The 13,869-nt window shown below is 44.1% G+C and overlaps 1 protein-coding gene across 1 annotated transcript in view; it reads left to right on the top strand.

Moving 5' to 3' along the window:
• OLFM4 (olfactomedin 4) overlaps positions 1-13,869 on the top strand; it is a 154,493-nt gene that overhangs the window by 128,241 nt on the left and 12,383 nt on the right. The window contains exon 6 of the mRNA XM_069639496.1: positions 907-1,057. Coding sequence (XP_069495597.1) covers positions 907-1,057 — 151 coding nt within the window. The remainder of the gene's footprint in view (positions 1-906; positions 1,058-13,869) is intronic.

The following is a 13,869-nucleotide window of genomic DNA, read 5'->3' as shown; positions in this document are numbered from 1 at the left end:
GCAGGCCACTTTTTCATTGTTGCCTTAGACAGTTTCATGCTTCAGCCCGACCATTTGAGCTGCCCAAGTCCATTTCTTCGAATCTAAAAAAACAAAAAAAACGTTTTTTTGTTTATTTTTACATTTCATGCTGGGCTCTCAAGGCCCCCAGGGGATGCAGCCACGGCCCTCTCCAGGGGTGCCCCCACAGTTTGAATACCGCTACTGTAAAATGTTCTTTCCCTCAAGTGGGCCCTGGTGGTACTTTACCTCTTGGTGGTCGAAAGTTGCCTCTTTAATCTGATCTTTGTCCCAAGTGGCCTACTCTGACCCCATCCGTGCCCCTATTTTTTGTTGTTGAGTTTTAGTGATTATAGGATTATTATATTAGAAGATATGTTGTTTGATGCTGTTGAACTAGGATCTGGCAGATGTCCCCCAAAAGTACACACACATACCAATAAGGACCAAAACACACCCCGCAGATACATTCACTGCTGCTAAATGCAACCTTCTAAGTGTTTTTCCACTTTCTAATAACGTCAGGAACAGTGTATATAGTTTGTTCTCCCGGAATCAACCTGCTTCCAACTGCTGTACTAATAGCTGAAATTGTTACCACATTTTACTAACTTCAAAACGAATTAAAGGGCTACATCAGTCCCGCTGAGATGGAAATCGGAAAGGGCAAGCTACTCCATACCAGTGACGAGTGCTAAACTGGTGAGCTATCCTGCCACAACATGTTAACCCACAAAACGTGTCATAGAATATTGCTGAAATAGTCCACACATGTTTTGTTTAGTTCCTATTATGTTTATGCTCGGATTATCGGTTCAAATCACTGGACCAAACTTTTCATGAGTACAATTATAAGTAACAACAGATAGGAGGCTAAATTCATTTTTTTTTCCTTTACGTCTATAGATTAAAAACATATCTGTGACATTACATGGATTGGAGCGTTATGATAAAAACAACCTTCTAGCAATTCGGCGAGAAATATTAAATTTGCAGAATAAAGTTAAAGAGTGCGAAGAGTCCAGTGACAAAGATTCACCTTTCACTGTTCCACCAGGTAATCACAATTGATTAATTCAACTCTGCATGTTTGTTTATTTATGAGCAGGAAGACTGGTATTTTTTAATTTTAATATATGCTTTTACACATTTCTAAAAAAAAAGTATGTAAGCAAGAAAGGCACACTACGTTTTGTGGTACAATATTATGTACACATTTTGACATTGTGACAAGTTTAACCTTTTATTCTCCAATTCATGATCACATGCTTTAAGTAGTGTAAGACATGTTATTTTTTTTATATTAAGGGTACCTTTTTATATTACGGGTACCTGGTGACCCACGGGATAGGCATCCCTGTTCCAACCTCTAACTTGAGAAGTAGAGACCAGCTCCTGGAGGGATTTTTCAGGCAAACTGCTCGTAGGCCCCTAAAGTTGTTGTTTCTTTCAACAATAGTGGCCTGCGATTCTTGACATTAGGTAGACACTGACATATATATTCATTTGAATGCAGTTATCCATTAAGTCCAGACATTGTGGGACTGTATCCATGCAAGAGGGATATCAGCACCCCCTTTTGATGCTCGGCAACTACTAAAGGTAGGATGCCACTCATATGTTGATAATCCTAATTATTGCTGACGCACTAAGCCGTTCTATTAGAATGTACATGTCACACCATACTCGTTGACTAATACACACATATATCTTTATTTATTTTTTTGCAGACACAATATACATATTAGTGTATCAACAAATTGAACTGGTCCTAATGAAGGCCATATATACGGGGAACCACAGTCTTGGTTCATGAGATGGCAGAAAATCACTGTGTCAACTTTTAATACAACAATAATCGACACTACAAACATAGGGCAGGTCGTACAAAAAACAAAAATCTGAATTGATCCTGGACCTTGTGAGGTTTTTTTTTTTTTATAAATGTATGTTATTCAAAGATCTCATTTTTGTACAACTGGGTTTTTAGTGTCTGAGAATGAAATGATAAGTTATTGTTTGGGATATAGATTTGATGACGCCCCCAATATGGGACATAGAATGTTTATGTATGAATTGGTTTTTAAGATAATTCACCTTATCACGTGTTTGGAGGTAACCCTTAAATGCGGTGGTAACGCTATAACCATCGCATTTAAGGGTCCGCCAAATCACGGGTTTGGCTGCATTTACCCCCAGCTCTGAGCTGGGAATAAATGCGCCAGGAATTTGCTGAGTTTTGGTGCAATTACTGTGTGCTAATACCGCCGACGGTAGTTGCACCAAACAAAAATTCCCCATTGGGCCCAATGGGGAATTCCCGAATGGGCCCAATGGCTAATGGGGAATTACCTTTCCGCCAAACCTGTGATCCGGTGCTAATAGCGCAGGGGGGTTGGCAGTAACGCTATTAGCCCCAGCAGTATACCGGCGGCATTACCGGCAGCTTCAACATTGCATCCTACAACGTTGAAGCTGCTTGCATTGGTGTACATGAAAGTGTCCATATACAACACACGGGTGCATATGAACACTTTCATGTACACCAAACAAGGCTTCTTGTGGCACTCCTCCAGTTTAACGGCAACAAAAGGGTACCGTATATGTGCGCTAGTTTAGCGCACATATTAAACTGGCGGAGTGCCACAAGAATAGGCTTCCAAAAAGCCAGTTTACGAATGTGACGGTTGCTAGGTTGGTTTCCAACCCATCCCAGCAACCGCCACATGTATTCCAAAAGTGGCACATTCCTTCTGACTTTGGAGGAATGTGCCACCTTCAGAATAGGTCTTAAGTACCAAAAAGGTTGTTAAGCCTTTTAACGTCCTTTTCAGTACTTAACACCTGGATGAGAATAGGGCCCTTAGTGTTTTGATCGTCTAGTCCCTGGACATATTCTCCCATCTTCGGACATCAAGGATGAAGAAGCGGCATAGGAGTTCATGGTGTTTGGTGGTGTAAGGAGAATGGAAGGTGTAAAAGTCTAGATTCCGGCTTTAATACCATATATTCATGTCACACTATATTTTTTATTGTTTGGATGGCAGAGAAGAGAGGTGGAAACTAACATTATTTCTGTCATTTTTTTTCCTCTGTGCTATACAAATGCTCCAGTATTTGCATCGGCATGGATTTGGATTTTAATGCTGACGGAAATTCAGGAGGGTCTTATGGATTTCACCTGCTTTATGCATCAATAGAAAGCAGTTGGAACATATACAAATACACAATTCTTTTTACATTCTAGTTTTAGAATTTGAAAGGTGATTCCCGATGTTACCTATTCTTTTGTTTTTGTGTTTTTTTTTGTATAGCAGAGAGGGGGGAGGAGGAAGTGGGGGCAGGGCAGCGCACCAACCACTACAAGGGAGGACTGGTGGACAAAGGAAGATGTTGAGCACTGGGTATAAAAATTAAGGAAGGGGGCAATTCTTCTCATGGGCTGTAACAGCAGCCTCGAAGGCACTGCAACAATGCTCCCCCTACATATGGGTGCATCACAGTACACACATCAGGCAGTTTTCCATTGGAAGTGTGGATCAATTACCTCCTGTATGGCTTGTGAGGCAGCAGAAGGAATCCTCTGCCTCGCTGAAGTCGAATGAGTGGTGGCAGGAGTCAAAGATGAGGGTGCAGTAGTTGGGGTACTGCTACAACCTGACAAAGTAACTACCTTTCTAAGGCAGTCGGGTGGAAAGTCCTGGTGTGTCGGCACATGGAGTGTGTGACAAAGGAGTACTGCCCCTTCTGGTCATGATGGAGTCTGGCTCTAAACCAAGTGCAGCACACACAGTAAACCTGAGCCTTCAGCCCTTCCCCAACAGTGGTGAAAGACCTCCACACCCAAGACTCTCCCTGAACAACTGATATTGTAGGTACCTTCTCCACTGCATCCTCATCCTCCTGTTCCTCCTGTCGTTCATCTGCTATAGTGCACCTGTGCCCTTTTCCAGGTCCTCTTAGCGTGGTGGTGCGGGTGGTTGTGGCCCCACAGTGGGAGGGATGGCCATGACTATTACCATTTTCCGGTCTAGCTCCAAAATGATGCTCCCCAAAATGTGCCTGCTCTCTCTTGATCTGCCAGATTGCGAATGAGAAAATGAAATGTGTGAGTCCCCTTGGAGGAGCTGTGCACTGTCTTTCCTCCGGCCCGCAGACTTCGGAGTGTATAAAAGCTGTTTCAAGTTGTATAAAGTTCAGAGAACAACTGATAATGCTAGTAGCAGTCGAGGAAGATTCAAGTTTCAACTTGAGAGTTGGTAGTGTGGGCGCAAATTGGATTTCAAGACATCCAAGAAGCACAAATATCGATTGCAGACACGTCATCATGCTGCACAGTCATGGTCATGTGATGATGTTTGCGGCTGTCTGCAACCATGTCACATCATTCGCAAGCTATAACGTATGTGGGTGATGTCACACTGCTGCTGCGACGACCATGGCCAAACGTTGCCATTCGCAAACTAAATAAAAATGTGCCCTCCAATTGTGGAAAAATCTGTTGATCGCGAACGTCGGTGCAGGTTGTGATGCCAGTCAGGTGCACTATCAAAACCATGACCGCGCTATCATGATCGCAAAGTAATTAAAAGTTTGCAAAGGTCAATTATTCATGTGACATCACTGTAATGTGAGGTTGTGGACACAAATAGGTATATAGTCAGTGTACTTCAAATTGGCATTTTATCCAACATAAAATCCAACATATTTCCATTTACTAGCCATTCCTGGCATAACTTATACCATTTTACCATATCTTGAAGGTCAATATTGGTCCGTAATTCATAGGGTCACTTCTGTCACCTTTCTTAAATATCGGAATTGCCACTGATCGCTTCCAGGATGGTGGCGTAGGTCCCTGTGACTTATTAATGGTCAACATCAATCACTTCCCAGAAGGGGGCTTAGATCCCTGTGACTTATTAATGTTCAGTGAAAAGGCTAAACATATTGGTAACTGTCCTCTTTTGAACTTAAAAGGCATATTTGTATCAGCTGGATTGAGATTTATGCACAATTTAAGAGTAATATCTGAGTTCCATCAATTACATGGGCCTCTATGATGTGTCTTTGTAGACGTGTAATTGTCAACCTTGTTCCATTGCTGAGGCCCTGTGATGGCAAGATTTCTTAGTAGCAAAATGCCAGCACCTACTTTCAGTTTTAGCTCATGAGGAGGCATTCGTCCTACAGTGTTTTTCTCTTTAGAAACTGAAATATTGAGCTGGTAATTAACTGTGAATTGACACTGGAACTACTGTGCCCTGTATGAAGAGAAGTGGGGGTGGAAAGAATTAACTTGAGATTATTACAAATGTTTCCGATAGTCGAATGTGAAGGTGACTGCGTAGAACCGTGCTCATTCTGTTAGCTAAAATTATAGCTGTTGTTGATTTGGAAGGGCACACAGAGGTACACTTTGACATTTGCACAGCAAAGGGCAACCTAACACTGACACATTGCATCAGCTGAGTACAGAAACATACATAAGTGTTTTATATATATAGATATTGATATACTTTACAATAGGGAGGCAGAATCACTGTGGTAAAATAATAATGGGAATTTGGCATTGGTATATGTTCATGATTGTGTGAATTAGGGATAGAAATCTCATGAAAACGTTGAACACTATTTTTTTGGGAAAAGATTGGGGTTATTTATGGGGGAAAGAGTCAAAGGTAATGGTAAGGCAATGAAAATCAATATTTCTATTCATATGATTTTAAACATATGTACACTGTTCAGCAAAGTGATGTTTCATTTAATTCAGATTAATACATCATTGGTTCATTTGATTTCCTATATTCTGTAAATCTAGCTTCGGAATGTTGTTCTTTTTCTGTCCCTCATGATTTTGATTTGGTTGCTTTATTTTTGTTGTAGATTGTGAAGTAGAATAGATATGTTAGAGTATATATATGTTTCAAAACTGTATTATTGTTTATGAAGTACAAAATAATGTGCCATTAGTAGATTCTTCTCTTTCATTTATATCTTCAATGGGGAAGTATATTTCTAACCATTTCAGAGTGCCTGCAATTTCTATTACGCATTACAATGTTTATATTTAGTTACCTAACATTTTCAGAGACGTATTAATATTACATACTGCATGTTTTTAAATTATATGAAAAGGTGCTGCTTAACTACTATAGTTTTAAAAGTATCTTTGGCACTGCAACCAATGTTGTGCTTCAGTGCCTCTCAGGCTTTAAAGTACATTGTTTATACTGGTTATACAGTTTTCTTCAATATCTGGTACAATCCATAATATTGGGTTATCATTTTGAAAACAGGTTTTTCATTGTCCAGTGATATATAATGGATGTAAAACATGGTTGCATTGATTGTTTGCATTCTTGCTCGACATATAATTTGTCTACTAAAAAAAAGAATATTGTGTCCCCTTGAGATTGTGCAAAATATTGAAGCAAACTGTCCCCAGGTACGTGCGCAGACAAAAAATACTTTCTCCAGGCTTCATAGATATTATGTGGCGGTGGAGAATGACTCTTAAGTGTAAAGTTTGTAAAGAGAACATACGAACAGAACATATGAAGTTGTGGGTAAATTATTCTGTAATTGTAAGAACCTAGAAAATTCACTGAAAATGCTTTGTTAAAGATACATTATGGTTAAGTTACATTAAAAAAAACCTATGAAATTCAGTGAAAAAGCTTTAGATAAAGGGACATTACAGTTACGTTGCACTAATAAAACTTAAGCTCATACCAAACCATAAGGAAAGTACCTTAAGAACATAGCACACGGTCAAGGAGTACATATATTGCATCTTTAGAGTATGTGTATCATGTTTTCAATGTAGTATGCCCAGAACAATGTCTCGGCTCAAAGTTCTCACTGTTACTGAACAAAAACAACCACTTCAGAAATGAGATGTCATCAGTCCTGGACTGGCCTACCGGGACACCGGGACTTTCCCCGGTGGGCCTTGGGTTCATAGGGCCTCTTTTGGGGGAAGGATACATAAATAAATGACTGGGAATGAACATCCAGGCCAGCCTGAATAGTTCGCTATCCACTGGCTGCAGCATTTCTTTTGTGCCCTGTGCCTTGCGCCTGTCCCTTTGTGAGGGGAATCGACTGCACGTGCCCTCTGCTGCGCTCGTATCACATGGCAGGTGCAGCGCAGTCCGGGCCGACCTGACCTCAGTGCTGACTCAGTGCCTCTGCTGCTGGTGAGTGTTGCATGGCCCGCCCGCCAGCCCACGAGGGAGGGGAGCAGTAAGCGACATTAAGCGCTGCCATTTCAGGTGCGATTACTATTAGAAAAAGTTTTTATTTTTTTATTTTGGGCTAATCTTCAGAACGGTCGATCACTGGAACTCACGCACGTTACCAATCTTTCCAGAAGTCCATAACGCCGAACGTGCATCACCTAGTCCTCGCTTGCGCAAATTAGGGCCCTCTTTATGTTGCTCAGCCATGTAAATAACATTTAGCTGTGTACAAGACTAGGGGGATGTACCGTGTAGGGGTAACTGTCAAAGGTGCGCACCATGTGTTGGCCTGAAATGGATCACAGTGGCTGTGACACTCTGAGTGCTCTCCAGTTCCCCCTTTTCAAAATGACTTGTACAAAGTGGGAGCCACAAGTAACACATGCAGCAGGGCGCGCTGCATCCAGGGGCACAGGGAAATGAAGCGTGTTCCTCAATCTAGATTTCTATCTTCAGAACTATTATTACTTTAGGAGTTGTGCATGTCTGCATACTCTCAGTGAGTGTTCAATTCTGTTTGCTTAAGTGACTTTCTCATGGCTTGTTGGCGATGCATCATGGAATGGGTCATTTTGTGCCATAAAACGGTATTTTTGCAGGATTTTGGTTGCACGTCGTTCATGGAGTCGATGATGCGATAGTGAGCCAGGGTGCAAGAGAGAGGGGGGCAGTGCGCGAGAAAAAGAGGGTGCACGAAGGTGGGAGAGAGCCAGGGTGCAACAAAGAGGATGTGTGTGCAAAGGTGCAAGAGAGCCAAGGTGCAAGAGAGAAAGACAGGGTGTGAGAAAAAGAGTGTGTGCAAAAAAGTGTGTGCATAAAGGTGGTAGAGAGCCAGGGTGCAGCAAAAAGGGTGTGTGCTAAGGTGCAAGAGAGCCAGGGAGCAAGAGAGAAAGACAGGACGCAAGGAAAAGAGTGTGTCCACGAAGGTGCAAGAGAGCCAGGGGCCAACAAAGAGGGTGTGTGTGCAAAGGTGCAAGAGAGCCAGGGTGCAAGAGAGAAAGACAGGGCGCAAGGAACAGAGGATGTGCATGAAGGTAGAAGAGAGCCAGGTGCAACAAGGAGGGTGTGAGACAAATGTGCAAGAGAGCCAGGGAGCAAGAGAGAAAGACAGGGTGCAAGGAAAAGAGTGTGTCCACGAAGGTGCAAGAGAGCCAGGGTGCAAGAGAGAAAGACAGGGCGTGAGAAAAAGAGTGTGTGCATGAAGGTGGAAGAGAGCCAGGGTGCAACAAAGAGGGTGTATGTGCAAAGGTACAAGAGAGCCAGGTTGCAAGATAGAGAAAGACAGTGGGCAAGGAAAAGAGGGTGTGCACGAAGGTGGAAGAGAGCCAGGGTGCAACAAAGAGGGTGTGTGTGCAAAGGTGCAAGAGAGCCAGGATGCAAGAGAGAAAGACAGGGTGCAAGGAAACGAGGGTGTGCACGAAGGTGGAAGAGAGCCAGGGTGCAACAAAGAGGGTGTGTGTGCAAAGGTGCAATAGAGCCAGGGTGCAAGAGAGAAAGACAGGGCACAAGGAAAAGAGTGTGTGCATGAAGGTGGAAGAGAGCCAGGGTGCAACAGAGAGGGTGTGTGTGCAAAGGTACAAGAGAGCTAAGGTGCAAGAGAGGAAGACAGGGTGCAAGGAAACGAGGGTGTGCACGAAGGTGGAAGAGAGCCAGGGTGCAACAAAGAGGGTGTGTGTGCAAAGGTGCAAGAGAGCCAAGGTGCAAGAGAGAAAGACAGGGCGTGAGAAAAAGAGTGTGTGCATGAAGGTGGAAGAGAGCCAGGGTGCAACAAAGAGGGTGTATGTGCAAAGGTACAAGAGAGCCAGGTTGCAAGATAGAGAAAGACAGTGGGCAAGGAAAAGAGGGTGTGCACGAAGGTGGAAGAGAGCCAGGGTGCAACAAAGAGGGTGTGTGTGCAAAGGTGCAAGAGAGCCAGGATGCAAGAGAGAAAGACAGGGTGCAAGGAAACGAGGGTGTGCACGAAGGTGGAAGAGAGCCAGGGTGCAACAAAGAGGGTGTGTGTGCAAAGGTGCAATAGAGCCAGGGTGCAAGAGAGAAAGACAGGGCACAAGGAAAAGAGTGTGTGCATGAAGGTGGAAGAGAGCCAGGGTGCAACAGAGAGGGTGTGTGTGCAAAGGTACAAGAGAGCTAAGGTGCAAGAGAGGAAGACAGGGCGTGAGGAAAAGAGTGTGTGCATGAAGGTGGAAGAGAGCCAGGGTGCAACAAAGATGGTGTGTGTGCAAAGGTGCAAGAGAGCCAGGGTGCAAGAGAGAAAGACAGTGCACAAGGAAAAGAGGGTGTGCACTAAGGTGGAAGAGAGCCAGGGTGCAACAAAGAGGGTGTGTATGCAAAGGTGCAAGAGAGCCAGGGTGAAAGAGAGAAAGACAGGGCGCAAGGAAAAGAGGGTGTGCACGAAGGTGGAAGAGAGCCAGGGTGCAACAAAGAAGATGTGTGTGCAAAGGTGCAATAGAGCCAGGGTGCAAGAGAGAAAGACAGTGCACAAGTAAAAGAGGGTGTGCACGAAGGTGGAAGAGAGCCAGGGTGCAAAAAAGATGGTGTGTGCGCAAAGGTGCAAGAGAGCCAGGGTGCAAGAGAGAAAGACAAGGCGTGAGAAAAATAGTGCATCCATGAAGGTTCAAGAGAACCCGTGTGCAAGCAAGAGTGAGAGTGTGCGAGGGTACGACAGAGCCAGGGTGCTATCGAGTGAGAGGCTGTGTCCAAGCAAAGGCACAAGCAGGAGAGCAAGGGTGAAGGACGGGGATGGTGCACAAGATGGAGAGGGGGCTATAGGTGATGAAGATAGGGCTGTCTTGAGAGGGACAGGTGCTGCGTGAGCGGAAGCAAGGGATACGTGAGGAAGAGGGGGCTGGACGCAAAGGGAAGATAGTGCATGAGAAGGAGCGTATGTGCATTAAAGGGGGAGTGCGCAGATGGAAATGAAATACATTGACCCAAGGCCCTGAGCTGCCATCACCCATGGTCTATTTCGCTCACATCGTGCTCCCTCTCCTCCGAGCCTGTGATCTGTTAGCCTTTGTGTGTTAACTCCCCTTTTTGCTATGCCCTTCAGAGACTCTCTGCAATCTTACACCCATTTTCACATTCATAAAAAGGAGGGTTGTTTTTTTTGGTGCTTTTTTAAAAGAAAACATTCGGTTTAACATTTTATGTTGAGAAAAAATAATCTGTCAGTGTCCCTTTATCACAAAATGTGCACAGCATTTACCTTTGTGTTGTTTAATGTCCCCTTTTCATACATTTTGTCAGGTGGAGGGAGCTTTTCAAGAATGCTTGCTGCTAACCATTGTTCTTGCTCTAGCTTGAATGCCAGCAAGGCCGACTCAAACTCCCATCCTTCTAATGTTGATAAATGTAGTACTATTATGTTGGAAAACAGAAAAATGGGATTTTACAGTGCTAAGAAGCAGTAGCAAGCACTAGATACAAAACAAGTGAATGAATCAGTCTCCTTTCAACCAACAGTTTTTCCTAATGTTTTATGTTGTCGGGTTCATTTAGCATGTGATTTTGTGCTCTGCAAATCAGCCTTATTAAACACACAGCCATGGTTCTAGTCTTGATCGATGACAATGAAGACATTAATATATGTTGATGCACATTTCATGGACGGATGGGAGGTAATGTGCATAGCTGTATAACATTGGAGACTGAGTTACCCACACACCGTGTATACAATTCCAGGTTCCAGACTTGGCTAAATTGTCAGATTAATTTTACCCAAATGGACCAATTCTCCTAACGGCTAAAGATAGATCACTGAGAAGTGATTAATTTCAGTTTTCAATATAAAAAACCCTAAACCCTTTATTGCTAAATTCACCATTGTCACACCCCAGATCACTGAAATTCTGCACGCTCTAAACACACTCCTATCAACTCCACCAACTCCACGCCCTTTACGCCCAGGCCAGTTTTACAATGTTTGCCTATGGTGCCCTTTATCTTGCTTATGCTAGTGATGTTGAACCATGGTAGACCCACTAGCACAGCTGCATAGGCAAATATGGCTACACTTGCCATATGATGACAGCATCAAGGCACGAGAGGGTACCCTGTACCCTGTAAAAGATGACTATAAACTGCCACTCCCCGAGGCTACATTTAGCATATTATGAAAGCAGCTGGGCAAGTGAAGCTGTATTTAGCATTTTATGACTATAACTGGCATCTGAGGTTTTAACTGACATAACCTGATAGTAACCGGGCACAGTGGCAGGACTAGCATATGGTATGATTGCTCGCCTAGGTGTGCCCTAGGTGTGCCCTTGGCATATCTTGACAGCACTCATGGGATATCGCTATAGCATCTTATTTAACATCTAGCTGCCAACTAAAATACCCTTTTTTCTGCTTTAGATATATTTGCTGTTAATTGTGCACACATATTTTAGGCGCTTTTACTTTTGTCACATCACTTCCTGTAGGGTCATCAGGAGTGGGTGGGGTGGTCAAGGGGCAGCAGATGGCCCTTCCAGTGAAGTCATCAGGTGTAAGATGTCATTTTCACTCCCCCTTGTATTCTGGTAAATTAACGTCCTTAATTCCACGAACCCGGTGTTCATTTTTTATTTTGCATTTTTAAAGCTCTCACACAGCCCGGGGGCATCAAGGTGCATTACAGGAGTTGTTTATCTTAGTTGCGTAGTTGTTTGTCTTAGTTGTGTATTTATAATGCGCCTAAATACCCAGAGGTTTCCAAGCGCGGACCCGGGGATCGAACCTGTGTTGCTCCGTGTCGTCTTGCTTCCAAGGCGAGCACGTTGCCGGTGAGATATTCTCCCGAGACGACGGTTCATGTTATAATGGTGAAGCTGGTGGTGGTGACAGGGGGGCGGGGGAGGGGGTGTTTTGGTATGCCATGCTCCAGTACCTCGTATCCGCTATGTACACCATGGCGGTTACATTTTCAGCTGAAAGCTGTACTTTTTAATCAACAGTGATGCCCAAAATGCCACAGAAATGTAACACAGTTCCATAAAAGTTTGCTCTTTGTGATCCATGGCGCAATTCCCTGGATGTCTGGTATAAATGAGAACCAACTGAATCATCAGTCTCTTTTTTTCCAGCCTAACTTCTTCCATCGCTGACACGCTAATTTCAGCAATTACACAACAGGGTCTGTCAAGCATAATAAACAATGAAGTTAAACAGGAAATAAAAATTGTCTAGAGGTTTAGGTGGAATTAGAAAAACAAAATCTTAGAATTAAAAAAACGTCTTGTCCTTGCTGTAGGTTGAAATGACCATTAAGCCCTGTATAGCAGGGAGGTGTTTTTATTGTGGCTTAATGCCCAACACCAAGTTATTGCCGCAGGCATAGCAGAGGGCAATATTTTGGGCAAGAGCATTATCCTAGTTGATAAGGGTATTAGCACTCTGTGGTAAACTAAAACAAAACAGTGTATTTAATGTTAGTTGTTAGGCTTCTGCTGAAGTCAACATATGTGCAAGGAGGTCAATAATTAAGCAATATGCCCTGAGCGGCGGGGGCATTACCGAGTCAGGTAATGCCTCGGGGCCCATAGTTATAGGCCTGAGCAAAGCAAGGGCGTTATTGAAGGCCCGGGGCATTACCAGACTCGGAATTGACCCCGCCATGAGGGGTCTATTGATATTAGTAACCCGGCCCACAAGACTGGGGTACTAAAAGCATTTTTTTATGTCCTGAAACGCTGAAGCGTTTCCGAACGGAAAAGAAAAAAAAATGATGACGAAAATGGCCGCCGGCAAAGGGAAAACGAAGTCCGTTTTCCCCTTCCATGGCGGCCTTCGGGAGCGGATGGGCTGGGAACAGAAGTGTTCCCAGCGCGTTCACTCCTGAAAAAGAGAAATCAGAAGGTAAGTGGGGTTGGTGGGGGGGCTGGGAGGGATGGTATGGGTGGGGAGGGGTGAGGAAAGGGAAAAAACATACTTGAGTCCCCAGCGGGGGGCGATGGCAGCTTCTCAGCCGTGTGGAGGCTAGGTGCGGGGATAGCCCCGCCTTGAGCCTCCTCATTAACTGAGGGGCAGCACGCCCCCCCTTCGGGAACAATGGCCATGGAATCCTAGCTGAGGGATTCCCACCGGTAATGACCCGGCGAGAGCCAATCAGAATGTGTTTTACCTTCTGGTTGACTCTTGCCGGGTACTAATAGAGATTATTGACAGTCAATAATGTCTTACGGATGCTGACAGGTTCCAAACCTCCAATGGGTGTTATCAGCCAGCTCCCAAATTAAGCGCCTGAGGCAAATCATATGGGCACTTAACGAGGGTCAAAGAGCTGAGAACTGTCCATCCAGTCTAGCCATAGTGGGCTAGAATGTCACTGTGATATTGGGAAATACTAGCCACATGGCCAAAAAATGGAGAGGATGAAAAGAAATCTAAGTAAGAGCCATTAAAGGTGTCCAAAGTAAAGCAGCACTAACCTGTGCTCTGGATGCATGCCACTGATTGCAATGGTGGGAGGCTGGATAGCGGAGAATGAGTCGGACAGGAGACCGGTGGACTACGGAGTTGGGTGAAATAGAAGGCCGTGTCTGGGAGATAAGAGAAAAGGTAAGGGGTGCCAGAACACAGAGCTGTCACTGGAGTAAGTGTTTAAAGCCAGGAGAAAAGCACAGGAAAAGAAGAACCAAGGTTA

The sequence above is a fragment of the Ambystoma mexicanum genome, chromosome 7q, assembly GCF_040938575.1.
Source record: "Ambystoma mexicanum isolate Mex_15411 chromosome 7q, UKY_AmexF1_1, whole genome shotgun sequence".
Taxonomy (NCBI): Eukaryota; Metazoa; Chordata; class Amphibia; order Caudata; family Ambystomatidae; genus Ambystoma; species Ambystoma mexicanum.
The sequence above is the reverse complement of the archived record's forward strand: the minus strand, read 5'-3'. Positions and strand labels throughout refer to the sequence as shown.